Consider the following 14,695-nt stretch of genomic DNA (forward strand, 5'->3'; position numbering starts at 1 on the left):
TAATAAAAGTATTAGTCAGAGGGCAGAAGAGGGGTTGTTGAGGTGGTTTGGTCATTTAGAGAGAATGGATGAAAGTAGAATGACATGGAAAGTATATAAATCTATAGGGGAAGGAAGGCGGGGTAGGGGTCGTCCTCGAAAGGGTTGGAGAGAGGGGGTAAAGGAGGTTTTGTGGGCAAGGGGCTTGGACTTCCAGCAAGCGTGCATGAGCGTGTTAGATAGGAGTGAATGGAGACGAATGGTACTTGGGACCTGACGATCTGTTGGAGTGTGAGCAGGGTAATATTTAGTGAAGGGATTCAGGGAAACCGGTTATTTTCATATAGTCGGACTTGAGTCCTGGAAATGGGAAGTACAATGCCTGCACTTTAAAGGAGGGGTTTGGGATATTGGCAGTTTGGAGGGATATGTTGTGTGTCTTTATATGTGTGTGCTTCTGGACTGTTGTATTCTGAGCACCTCTGCAAAAACAGTGATAATGTGCGAGTGTGGTGAAAGTGTTGAATGATGATGAAAGTATTTTCTTTTTGGGGATTTTCTTTCTTTTTTTTGGGTCACCCTGCCTCGGTGGGAAACGGCCGACTTGTTTAAAAAAAAAAAAAAAAAAAAAAAATATATATATATATATATATATATATATATATACATACATACATACATATATGTCTTTCAATCTCATAAACATGCTGGATAACAAGTATATCTTGCTACTTCTACTTACACTTACGTCATACTACACACACACACACACACACACACACACACACACACACACACACACACACACACACACACACACACACACACTCACACACTATATATATATATATATATATATATATATATATATATATATATATATATATATATATATATATATATATATATATATAATATAAAATTGTAACCACGAACAAGTGATATGTAATCAATAACAAACTGCGGCTAGCCGGGGTATTAGACCCATATTGTTTTAGCCCATCTTGTGGGAAGAGAGTGAAAATTCATGACGCTCTAAACCACTGGACCATACAATCCTACAAACAACATGAACCTAGCGAACTAGGCTTGCTTCATGTTGCAAGGACATACGATGGTGTAGTTGCCTCAGAGCTAATTTCATTCTAATTCCAGTTTGGTGTACTAGCCTCCATAAGCAGTACATATATTATTGCAACCATGAACAAGTGGTATCTAATCAGTAACAAACTGTGGCTAGCTGGGAGATCAAACCCGTGTTGTTTTAGCCTGCGTCGTGGGAAGAGAGCTAAAATTCACTTGCTTTTTTCAAGATTGCAAAGATCCACTTTCACAGTTTGACACTGTCTCTAAGTGTCCATTAAATTTGCCCATTATACTGCTTGAGTTCCTGCCTCAGAGTCATTCTTGCATGGTTCATGCAAGAATGAACCTTGCAAGAATTTCTCTTCCATTTCTTAGTATGGGTTGTATGATTTCAACTGGACCTGTAAGGTTTCCACAACATTCAAAATGTTAAAAGATGCATAACTAATCTACATCAGGAGCCCTTGAGGGAAGGGCAGGATCCTGGATTTCCATCTACTCCAGTTCTGATGTTTTGGCTGATAACTGACACTGCTCCAGGTCAAATATCCTCACCATAGCCAAACCAGTGGTGTGACAGTTAGTGAGATGATATAAACAAGGTTTCATTGGATGTAAATGAGCACTAGGCAGAGGATAGAAGAGTTATGTATTAGACAAGAAAGAAGCTTAATATTCTAGCCCACCATTCCAGGGTATCTGATGTAGAATTTGTCTTTCAGGATTTAGAAAATTTTTATTACAGTATGATGCATAGAGAAATGATTTTTTTAAGAAATTTTAATTAAAGATTCTCTTAAAAACAGAGTAGTATTGTTAAAATAACATCTTCAGTGGCATCATTCTCTTGGAGAAGCCAGTAATAAGAGACTAAGGAAGGGTATGACAAACACTGTAAAGTTATTAGTCAGTATTTTCACATCATATTGCAGTTAAAATTGTGGAAACACTTAATATGGGATATTTTGCCTAATTAAATTTGATAACATTTACCTGAGTAATATTTAGTGAATTTTGAATATTCCAAAATGATTTATTATAATTAAGGTTTGTGTGTGTGTGTGTGTGTGTGTGTGTGTGTGTGTGTGTGTGTGTGTGTGTGTGTGTGTGTGTGTGTGCGTGTGTGTGTATGTGTATGTATGTGTGTATATGCGTGTGTCCATCTGTCTGTCTGTCTGTATGTTTTATATAATCAAGTATATACTCAAATATTTTTATTAAAAAGAATAAATTGAAAATAATTTTAAGTCATGCATTTATAGTAGGGAAGCTTTCATTATATATATAAGTGAGAGTTTCAGGTAGGTGTTTTAAAACTTAATATTTGATCAGTTCTTAGGTGTTGGTTATCCAATGCCACTTTTATATCGTTCTCTGCCTCCCTCTCTTCATTCTTCCCAAGTTGCTCTTCTTCTTTATCTTTGTTTCCCTTGGCCTTGTAACTGTGGTTCATGATCTGGTGTGGCCTCATTACAGGGCGCCATCCTGACGACCATGCTTGCCACTGCGTGCAACTTCTCTAGTAAGTCTGTGGGAATGCTTGTATCACATTTTCCAAGTTTGTACCTTTTTATTAATATTACTCCAGTTTTCCTCTTTCTTATCTTTGTTCTTGAACATTTTCATTGCCCTCTTCACCTTTTCCATATTCTGGGTTTACAGGCTGCTGCTGGATCTGCGCTTATGTAGTCATCTGTTCAGTTGATACAAGATTGAACAGATAAGACCAGTTGAATATTAAACCTGTATAATCATAGTTGTGCTTGGGTTTATTTTCTAAGTGACTGATGTACAGGATTAATATTCAAGATTGGCTTGTCCTATGTCGTATTTTGTTACATATCACGGTTTGTCTTTAAACTTTACTACTTTTTTAACACGTGTGATGCTTTATTTTGTTCTACTGACCTCTTCTGCTCCGTCTGCGATCTTGGGTGCCTGGTCTACAGCCAACACTTCCCTAACCAACATCCTTACCCTCACCCACTCTCCCTAATTTCTACTGCCTAATGCTAATTTATCATTCTCCTTTTAACCTTTTATCTAATCTTTTCCTAATACTTACGATACTGTATCTTATGCTCTTCCTGCATTATGTTTACTTTCACATCCTTAACAACTGTCTTTAATAACTGTATCAAGACTGATTCACATTTCAAAACACTTATTATTTTATCCTCCACCTTCCTTCCTATATCTCTCTTCCTTCCTACTCCCTATCCTCCTGTTCCTGTCCGAGCCCTTACCGTTGGTTGCCGTGTTGCAGGGTGCGATCCTGACGACAATGCTGGCGACTCGCAACTTCTCCAGTAAGTACGAAGCACAGGGTAAGTGGGCAACCCATCTAGGCGGCAGTGACACCCTACCCATCCCCCAGACTGACTGGCTCTTGCTTCTCCTTCCCCAGTATAGCTCTTAAGCCAAGCCCAGTTCAAGATAGTGCTTGGCATATTTGTCATAAAATTATTAGAATCATAGCACTGTGTTTGGAATGGGATATATAAAAAATGTATAGTTCATTTATATAAACTGACATTATTTCTGCAGTAATTATAGTCAGATTTAAATATTCAGCATGATATTACATGTAATTTACTTCTGCATTATTGTCATGGGCTACATAACTTAATGCTAAACTGGTTAGGAGGAGGAACTGGGGCCAATGGTATGAGCACTCCTTATATCAGATTTTTGCACTCCTTTGGGTCATGATCCTTGTAAAACTATGAATTATCAGTGTATTTACCCTAATAGCTTGTGGTCATTCTACTCATGGCCTCTACAGTAGAATATAGACAGAAACCCCTATGTTGATGCCTTGAATACAGTGCTAACTCAGGCACAATGAACAATCTTTCAGATTTGCAATAATGATGCACTATTATGATGGGACATTGCAGAGGCAAGCCTGAAAAAATAGGACAGCATATATTAATGTTTTATTCTTATTATATAGAATCTAGCTAATATCTAGTGCAGTCTCTCCAAAAAGGTGATTCAAAAAAGATGGGGATGAGACATTATTTGCATCATTTGTCAACATCAAAATTTGTACAGAACAAATAAATATAAATGAAAGTCACATTTGAGTGTGTTTCCTAGATTGTTAAAATATACTTGGTGTAGTCTCCAAGGCAATAAGAAGTGTCGTCAGGGATAATATGTAAGCATAACACACTCATACACTAATAAAAAGAAAGTCTGCTCCACAGTAATGGCTTGGAGATTGAAAGTTGGTTTTGCACATTAAAGACACTGACTAAGGAGAAGTTCATAGTTGAAAATTTTAAAGTATGTAGATTATGTTGAGGGGACTGATTGATGTAGTGGGTATAGTGTATTAACACTTTATTCACATGAACATAAATAGAAAATACATGTACAAAGTAATTTTGAGCGAGAGCAGTGAAATTGATAAAGGAGAAACAAAGTTTGGAGGAGGAATAAAGTAAGTGAATATATATATGTGAAGGAAATTTCATATAGTGAAATTTGTGGAGATTTTGAATAAGCAGTTTTCATGTGGTACTTTGAGTGTATATTGAAGTTAAAGATATAATAATCTTATTTTTTTTTAATTTATTATAAGTAATATAACTAAAGAATGAATATTTTGCTTATACAAATTGTTAGCCAAACTAGAGAAAGGCTTAAACACTCGTTAATGCAATTCTTGTAACGAAATCATACTGAACAGGAAGTAGCGACTCGCATGTGTGCCACTATGATAATACGATGAAGACTGGAAGTTAAACATGATTATGTTATCAGTGTGACTACACTGATAGGGAAATCTTACATAATACACTACCCTATTACAGTGGCATCCTCTCGTATTACTTAACTACAAATTTAAGTGCGACTAACTTCATGGAATACTCTTATTTGAGTGTAGTTCATATAGTCTTCACTGGAATACAAAAAGTCCTCCTTTACTCCATGCACATTTTTAATTACTGCACTGCATTGTCTTGTGTGTATGCTGTCTGCCATGTTCCACATCATATGGCAAAGAACAAAGAAAACCTAAAATTCTTGTGACAAACTATATATAATGGCTAAAAATCAGTCATTTGACTAGGGGCCTTTTTCTAAAATAAGTTAATGTGAATTTTAAATATAAATTCACCAGTAAACAGTGTGTGTGCCATTTCCCTAAATATTATATACTATACTAATGGTACATATATGAACGTTTACTTTGAACTTTTAAAGCATCCCATGAAAAAAAAAAAAACAGTGTATACTGTTCTACATTGATTAGATCAGATTCATTGAATTAATTTTACATTTCTTTTGTTCACAAAAAATTTCCTCAAAATAATTCAGAAATTTTGTAAAGTTGATAATAACAATTAATTATTTACCATACAACATCATGAATTCACATACACTATTTTGTATCCTGCTCTATTTCTAAATTAAATAATTTAATTTAGAATTTTAAAACTCACCTTCTCTTAAATATTTTATTAAAATAATGTACAGATTTTGATTTATTTTTTTTTTTTGGCAATAACATTACACATGCATATATATTAAAATATATATACCTCACCCATTGCCATTTTTTGAGCAATTTTCTTTGTTCATGTGTGTGTGTAGTCATAGTTTAACCAGTTGATTGATGTTGTTGTGTAGATAAAACTGTGTAGTGTAAAACATAAACTTTATGGGTTGTATTTTCAAGTTTGTGTGTATTACTTAAATATTCGTAGCAGTTTTCTTAAAGTTCAACCTTTGTAAATAATGGAGTACCAGGTAAAGAAATAATAGATAATACTTGGTATAATATACTCTCATTTAAAGTTTTTATTTTATTTTTTAAAAGATAATACTTTTCTTAACCTCCCTTAACTTAAAAATTATATCTATATATTTATATATATACTGTGTTCAGTGTATTATTCCTTCACATGTTTTTTGTGGTATCTCTATGTTATAAAGCTGGTGTACATTTGTACATGGGACTGGATGGTCACATGCACACATGGATGTAAACTTGTACATGGGACTGGATGGCCACATGTACATACTGTGAGTCTTGTTGTGAGTTTCTACATGGATCACCTTAGATGAGGAGGCAAACACACTCATATGCAAGGTGTTCATAGGCTTTCATGGTAAACTGTGCACTGTATGATCATAGTAGAGGAGGTGAACACACTCAAATGTAAGGTGCTCTTCTCTCATGTTAAGTTGTGCACTATATGATCATAGAAGAAAAGTTGAACATGTTAAGATGCAAGATGCTTACAGGCTCTCATGTTACATTGTGCACTATATGAATATAGAAGAGGTGAACACTCTCAAATGCAAGGTGCTGGAATAGGCTCCCATGTTACATTGTTCACTATATGAACATAGAAGAGGAGGTAACACTCAAATGCAAGGTGCTTACAGGCTCCCATGTTACATTGTTCACTATGTGAACATAGAAGAGGAGGTGACACTCAAATGCAAGGTACTTACAGGCTCCCATGTTACATTGTGCACTATGGTCATAGTTTTTGTTCATTACTCTAACATAAGTTTCTTGGAAGTGCAACCCTTGTTAGTACAGTGCTGACACAGAATTTTTTATATGGTTTTAAGTCATTCTGAAAATAATTTATATTAATGAGGCAGTTACATTTATTTACATTCTTTAATTGTAGGATTTGTATATTTTGTTTTACTCAAACAGTGTGCAAATTATTGTGCAGGAAAATTTGTCAAGTTAAAAATAAATTCCAGTGAAATTTCTCTTTATATTTTTTATTATATTAGCATAAGAGGATACTTTTAATGGGAACACATAATGACCCTCGTTATTGAGAAGAGTGCTAAGGTGTCGACCATGAGTGAGTGCAAGTGCCACTAACCCAAGGGTATCACTGCAGTCCAGGAAGGAATGCCCACTTTATCTTCAAAATTTGTTGTTTGAGTGTATCAGATGTACCAATGGCATTAGCTTTTAGACTTTTATTGCTTTGAAATATTTGCCACTGAAGTGGTGTCTATGGTTTTATTATTTAAGTGACTTATCATTAATTCATGGTACAGTATTATATGATTTTTTTTAAATTGGTGAATATATAAAAAAGTGATCAAAAGGGAAAAAGATATTTAGTTTTATAAAAATATAGACTCCGGTTAGTCACTGAGCAGAATTAGTGCAAGTATACAAAAAGCAGTTGCAAATATAGGTTGGTATTCAAATAGTATCAAAATATGGTTAAGCTAAGAAAAAAATACATTGTACTGCCATATTTTGTATTTATTTTTGAGACTTAATACATATGAATTTGGAATACAAGCTTTTCACTGCTTGTAATAAAAGATTAGACTTCAGAGTATTAACATACTCTACTATATATTTGCTTATTATATCCTACTGCTCTTACTATAGATTAGTTGCAATTCTCTACTGTACTATACATGTTTTGGCTAACACAATAAAAAATATAAATATTGATATATTTTGCCTGTAAAGCCTGTGATAAATGAGTGACTGATTTTGTGGGGTTTTCTACCTCACCAACCAGGCCTTTGTCCACACTTCCTTGATGTGCCTGGTCAACCATTCTGTTGCTGTCATCAGCTCACTGGCCCATAGAGCCATCTCAGTCTTGTCAGTCAGGCACCTGGTAGTAATCTGGTTTCTTCATGAACATTTTAACATTTGTTTTGGCAATATTTCTGATTATCTGTTTGTAACATGTAGAAGAGACTAATGCAATAGATGCCAACACAGTTTTCTTATTATGCATATGGAGCCCCAGCTTTTCAGTGGATTTGTTTCATATCTCTCACTCCTGTAGTTTTGGTAGTGTATACTTATTTATTATTTTATTATCACACTGGCCGATTCCCACCAAGGCAGGGTGGCCCGAAAAAGAAAAACTTTCACCATCATTCACTCCATCACTGTCTTGCCAGAAGGGTGCTTTACACTACAGTTTTTAAACTGCAACATTAACACCCCTCCTTCAGAGTGCAGGCACTGTACTTCCCATCTCCAGGACTCAACTCCGGCCTGCCGGTTTCCCTGAACCCCTTCATAAATGTTACTTTGCTCACACTCCAACAGCACGTCAAGTATTAAAAACCATTTGTCTCCATTTACTCCTATCAAACACGCTCACGCATGCTTGCTGGAAGTTCAAGCCCCTCGCACACAAAACCTCCTTTACCCCCTCCCTCCAACCTTTCCTAGGCCGACCCCTACCCCGCCTTCCTTCCACTACAGATTGATACACTCTTGAAGTCACTCTGTTTCGCTCCATTCTCTCTACATGTCCGAACCACCTCAGCAACCCTTCCTCAGCCCTCTGGACAACAGTTTTGGTAATCCCGCACCTCCTCCTAATTTCCAAACAACGAATTCTCTGCATTATATTCACACCACACATTGCCCTCAGATATGACATCTCCACTGCCTCCAGCCTTCTCCTCGCTGCAACATTCATCACCCATGCTTCACACCCATATAAGAGCGTTGGTAAAACTATACTCTCATACATTCCCCTCTTTGCCTCCAAGGACAAAGTTCTTTGTCTCCACAGACTCCTAAGTGCACCACTCACCCTTTTCCCCTCATCAATTCTATGATTCACCTCATCTTTCATAGACCCATCCACTGACACGTCCACTCCCAAATATCTGAATACATTCACCACCTCCATACTCTCCCCCTCCAATCTGATATCCAATCTTTCATCACCTAATCTTTTTGTTATCCTCATAACCTTACTCTTTCCTGTATTCACTTTTAATTTTCTTCTTTTGCACACCCTACCAAATTCATCCACCAATCTCTGCAACTTCTCTTCAGAATCTCCCAAGAGCACAGTGTCATCAGCAAAGAGCAACTGCGACAACTCCCACTTTATGTGTGATTCTTTATCTTTTAACTCCACGCCTCTTGCCAAGACCCTCGCATTTACTTCTCTTACAACCCCATCTATAAATATATTAACCACGGTGACATCACACATCCTTGTCTAAGGCCTACTTTTACTGGGAAATAATTTCTCTCTTTCCAGTGTATAGTTATGGGGCCTAAATCTCCATTATCTTCCAGAGATGCATACTTAGTGACCTAGATAGGGACTGGAGAGAATGTTTAAGCAAATTGGACTTTCCACTAGAAACCCATGTTATAACTTGAGATTGGAACCTGTACAATAACATTCCATACTTAATTTCTTTCAATTTTTCACTGATGAAATTTAATAAACAAATATGTACTCCTGAGGGATGGGTCCATTGTTTAGTAGAGGCACATAGTGCATACTATTATACTGTCCATTATATAAGTGGGTAACACAGAATATATGAAAAATAATCAAAATATTTAGAAAAGCAGTCATTTTACATCACCTCATGTTTTGTTATTTTTAGGTTAATGAGTTGTGATGAAACAGAGATGGGTCCATTGTGTAGTAGAAGCATAGTGTTGTTATACCTAACATTTTATGAGTGCATAACACACATGGTATGAAAAAAAAATAATGAAATGATCGAGAAAAGTAGTCAGGATGCATCGTGTTTTGTTATTAGTGTTGCTTTAGTCCCCAGGCCATCAGGGCTTCCTGGGCTGTCACAATTTCTCATCCCAACAAGTCCCAATCCCCTAAGGCATCACAACTGTCTTAGCCAAAAATGGCAGACACACATGGTGATGAATCCTCTATTTTTCTCAAAATTTTAATAATTTTTTCATATTTTAGGCATCTCTTAATTTGCATATTGGACAATTTTAACCCTTTGACTGTCGCGGCTGTATATATACGTCTTACGAGGTACCGTGTTTGACGTATATATACTCATAAATTCTAGCGGCTTCAAATCAAGCAGGAGAAAGCTGGTAGGCCCACATGTGAGAGAATGGGTCTGTGTGGTCAGTGTGCACCATATAAAAAAAATCCTGGAGCACGCAGTGCATAATGAGAAAAAAAAAACTCCAACCGTTTTTTTTAATTAAAATGCCGACTTTGTGGTCTATTTTCGTATAGTATTTATGGTTGTATTCTCATTTTCTTGGTCTCATTTGATAGAATGGAAAACATATTACAGAAGTAGAGGTGATTTTGATTGATTTTACTATAAAAAGAACCTGGAAATGGAGCTCAAAGTAGGGAAAATGTTTGATTTTTGCCAATGTTCAAAAGTAAACAAATGATGTCATTGTCCAATAAATGTCCAACTAGCCATTCTAATATGCAGTCATGAATGGGTTGATGTTATTTATACAATTATTACAGTATTGCAGTAAGTCTGCATAATAGTAAATCTGTTATTGCTGTTCTTACTGCTGAACAGCGGTTTAGTGCCGATGAAGGTAGAGTAGGTAGCAATGATATGGCCGTGGACTAGTTTGGCTTTAATTGGGTAGGAGTGAGTACACAACGGGCAGTGTGAGGGAGTGACCACAAGCCAATCCGTGGAGGGGGAGCACTTGTGTCTATCAAGTCGGTCGGCCTAGGAGTGAGGACGGATGGGCTCAGCCTCCCACTGACCTGAGTGAGCCTACAGAGGGCAGCACCTAAATGCCGCGAAATATGAACTAGTCAGAGCAGACGGCTAGGCTGTGTGTTCTGACAGTACAGGCCACGCACCTCGCGTCGGGACCCTCGCGTTGTCCCGACGTGACAATACTGGTGGGCCCGCAGGTATAAAGGAATTACTTACACTAGCTACCCCAGAGAGGGACTGGCTTTCGCTCACTAGTAAATCAAAAAATGGACATAAAAATGCAACAGGCAAAAAAAAAAACTCCCATCCAGGGGAAGAGAAAACTGGTTTGCCCGCGCTGTTTCATCGAGGAGAGAGTCCGGAGACATCAGCACTGGAACTAAAATCTTCTATATACAGGTTGTCCGCAGGGCTGAACATCAGTTGACCACTCGTCTACAAACGTTGTTGCACCCTCACATCTGCAAACAATGACTGACAGTAGCATTTCCTAAGGTGTGACATGTGACTCAGAGGGCAGCACTGCTCTGACCGTAATACAGGCTCTTTTTTTTTTTTATAAAAACACTGGGTGCACATACCTACAATAATACTATATCCATGGAATTCATTACACTCTGGGTACCCTTCTAAAAGTATTTACATAATTACATGATGTTGTCCACCCTGACTCCATTATCAAATTCAAATTCAAACTTTATTCTCTGTAAGTATTACAATGCTGAGTTTACAGAATTTAGTTATTGTGTGGTTTACATGTAGTAAAATAATTACAGAGTGTACCGCTAGAAAGCCTAGCATGGCTAGGCATTTCGGGCAGACTTATATTAAATCTTAGGTTTAAAATGTTACAGAATTATGAGATAAGTTGGTATTATGGCTAAGTGACTAAATACTAGTTGTGAGTTTAGCAATGTGAATGCTTTTGTTTTGGCACTATACATAGTTTCAGTATTGGAGTATCACAGACCAACTTTTGACTAGTTAAGATTCATTATTTTGAGATTGAGATTAATATTTCTGTTTATGGTCAAATGGGTGAGTGAGTGTAAGTGTGAACCACCAGGTGGTATTCGTATTATTAGTTGACAGGGTGTATCAGGGAGATAAGATGTTTTCTGATGGTAGTTTTGAAGGTGATGAATGTGTCTGCAGTTTTGGAATTTTCAGGTAGGGTGTTCCAGATTTTAGGGCCTTTGACATACATAGAATTTTTGTAAAGGTTTAGTCGGACACGGGGAATGTCATAGAGATGTTTGTGTCTGGTGTTGTGCCTGTGGGTTCTGTCACAGCTATCAAGAAAGCACTTTAGGTCAAGGTTAATATTGGAATTTAAGGTCCTGTTGATGTAGATTGCACAGTAGTAAGTGTGGATGTACTGAACAGGGAGTAAGTTTAGATCTATGAAGAGTGGGGGGGGTGTGTTGCCAGGGATGGGATTTAGTGATTATTCTTACTGCGGCTTTTTGTTGGGTTATTATTGGCTTTAGGTGTGTTGCTGCAGTTGAACCCCAAGCACAGATAGCATAGGTGAGGTATGGATATATAAGTGAATGGTATAGTGTGAGAAGGGCAGTTTGCGGCACGTAGTATCGTATCTTGGAGAGGATCCCAACCGTTTTGGATACTTTTTTGGTTATGTGTTGGATATGGGTGCCGAAGTTCAGGTTGTTGTCGAGGTATAGGCCTAGGAATTTGCCCTCATTATGCCTGGTAATTAGAGTGTTGTCGATCTTAATGTTAATTTGCACATCTCCTGCTCTGCTACCAAACATAATGTAGTAGGTTTTGTCAGTGTTAAGCGTAAGTTTATTGGCTGTCATCCAAGTCGATATTTTGATCAGCTCCTCATTAACAATGGTGTTGAGGGTTTCAAGATTAGGGTGAGAGATGACATAAGTCGTGTCGTCAGCAAAGAGAATGGGGTTCAGGTGTCGACTAGCTATACAATATGTGTGCATTTATACCCATTTCTGCAAGCAAACAATTAGCATAACTAGCGTAGGAGTCAGACAAGTCAGTAGGTACGTCAATGTTACAGAAATGTACTGTTGACCTAGGTCGCAGGCCATAAGTATGGAGCCTTACTGGGCCGTCTTCCGTACCAGTAGTAGTGGGAGAAGGGATAGACGGGTTGTCCCTAGCATTAGTCTGATTGTGGCGTTGCAACGCACGCGACTCCAGCTCTGCTTCGGCCTGCATATGGTCCACATACTTCATGTGATCAAGGTGGGCTTCCTTGATAGTTCCCGTAGCAATCTCCCTCACCTCGAACTTATTGCCACGGAGCTGTTGTAGGACACGGTAAGGACCCACAAATTTTGGGACAAGTTTGTGCATACCTGGGGTCTGCACTGGGTTGAGCAACATAACTTTGCAACCTGGTTCCACTTTGCTTTCCTTGGCGCGGGCATTGCGCTCAGACGTGAACCTATCAGTAGCTTTCTTAAGGTTCTCTCGTACCCGCTGGAAGACAAGCTGCGTTGTCCTCATCTTTACTACACTGGGGTTATCAGTATCATAAGTAGGTCTAGGTGGAGCAAACAGAATTTCATATGGTAAGCGCTTGTCATAGCCATACAAAGCAAAATGAGGTGTCTCACCGATTGAGCTGTTGAGGGAGGAATTTAATGTACACTGAACATCTGGGATAGCCTCATCCCATGTAGTACAACTTGGGTTAGCGGTTACTCTGAGCACCTCCAGGACTTGGTGATTTGTACGTTCAGCAAGACCATTACTCGCAGGGTGGCGTGGAGCTACTGGCGCTTGGTGAATGTTGAATCTGGAGCAAAGATCCTGCATTATGCCATTTATAAACTCAGACCCATTGTCTGACAGAAGGACACGTGGGCAAGTATGACGAAGAACAACATGCTCACGGAAAGCACTAGCGACCGTTTCGGCGGTTTTATCAGGAATGGGTACTAATTCACTGTACCGCGTCAAGTTATCTACCATTACAAGCAGGTGCTTATTTCCCTTCTCCGAGGTCGAGAAGTTCGTCAACAGGTCGACAGAAGTTCTCTCCCAGGGCTCCTTTGTAATGGGATACTTTAGAATGGGGTTAGGACCTGTAATGGTACCCTTGTGCTGTAGGCAAACAACACACTGGTGTACATGCTTGGCAATGTCTGCTGCCATCTTAGGCCAGAAATATTTCATTCATGCTTGTTTGATACTGCGGTCCTTCCCGAGGTGCGCTACACCTGGGACATCGTGGATCAACCTAAGAGTAGCTGGTATCATGGACTCTGGTATCACCAGTTGGTACGTATATGGTTCTGCCGGGGTCCACCAGCTGTGCAACACGGCACAGTACTCCTTGGTTGACCACTAAATCCTTCAGTGGAGCAGGAGACTTGACCTGTAAGTCAACGTCCTCCTTGGTCAGGAAACGAAGGACTGGAGACCACACAGGGTCCTGTCATTGGGCTCTCTCGAGATCCTCAACAGAGAACGAGTTGCCGACACTCACGAATGCTATATGCCTCGACAGGGCATCAGCTACAACATTTTGCTTGCCTGGGACATAGCAAATTTCAGAGTTGTAGTCATTGAACGTGAGCGACCACCGAGCATGCTTTCCCGAGAGGTTCTTATTCGCAAAAAGGGCCAATAAGGGTAAATGATCTGTGTAAATCTTGATAGGATAATGATAGATGATATCCCGAAAATGACTCAGGGCCCATACAATGGCTAAAGCTTCTAGCTCTGTCACTGAATAATTGACTTCCGCTTTAGTAAGGACACGGCTAGCATAGGCAATAGGCTGTTGCTTACCATTAGATTCCTGTCGATTCCTGTGACAAGACTGCACCGATGCCAACTTTGCTGGCATCAGTCGTCAAGGTAAATGCCTTGGTGAAATCAGGGAATCGAAGGGTTGGGGCTGATGTTAACTTGTTCTTAAGAATGACAAAAGCTCGTTCCTGATCACACGTCCACTCAAAAGGGGCATCCTTCTTGAGTAAGCATGTCAGGGGTGCAGCAATGGTGGAGAAACCTGCGATAAAGGTGCGGTAGAAACCCGCCAGACCTATGAAGGACCGGACTGCATCCGCCGTCATGGGTCTGGGAAATTTCTGCACGGCCGAGATTTTAGACTCGTCCGTCTTTATGCCATTCTGAGTCACTACGTGACCCAGAAATTTTATTTCCTTCCGGAGGA

At 38.7% G+C, this 14,695-nt stretch overlaps 1 protein-coding gene across 3 annotated transcripts in view; it reads left to right on the forward strand.

Annotated features, from left to right (window-relative positions):
• Positions 1-7,785, forward strand: part of LOC128687820 (calcium/calmodulin-dependent protein kinase type II alpha chain-like) — an 897,132-nt gene extending 889,347 nt beyond the window's left edge. For all 3 annotated transcript variants that reach the window (XM_070083804.1, XM_070083805.1, XM_070083806.1), the window contains one exon: positions 3,332-7,785. In XM_070083804.1, coding sequence (XP_069939905.1) covers positions 3,332-3,484 — 153 coding nt within the window. In that variant the 3' untranslated portion in view covers positions 3,485-7,785. The remainder of the gene's footprint in view (positions 1-3,331) is intronic.
• Positions 7,786-14,695: the final 6,910 nt, after the last annotated feature.

This window comes from Cherax quadricarinatus, chromosome 10 (genome assembly GCF_038502225.1).
Source record: "Cherax quadricarinatus isolate ZL_2023a chromosome 10, ASM3850222v1, whole genome shotgun sequence".
In the NCBI taxonomy this organism is placed as follows: Eukaryota; Metazoa; Arthropoda; class Malacostraca; order Decapoda; family Parastacidae; genus Cherax; species Cherax quadricarinatus.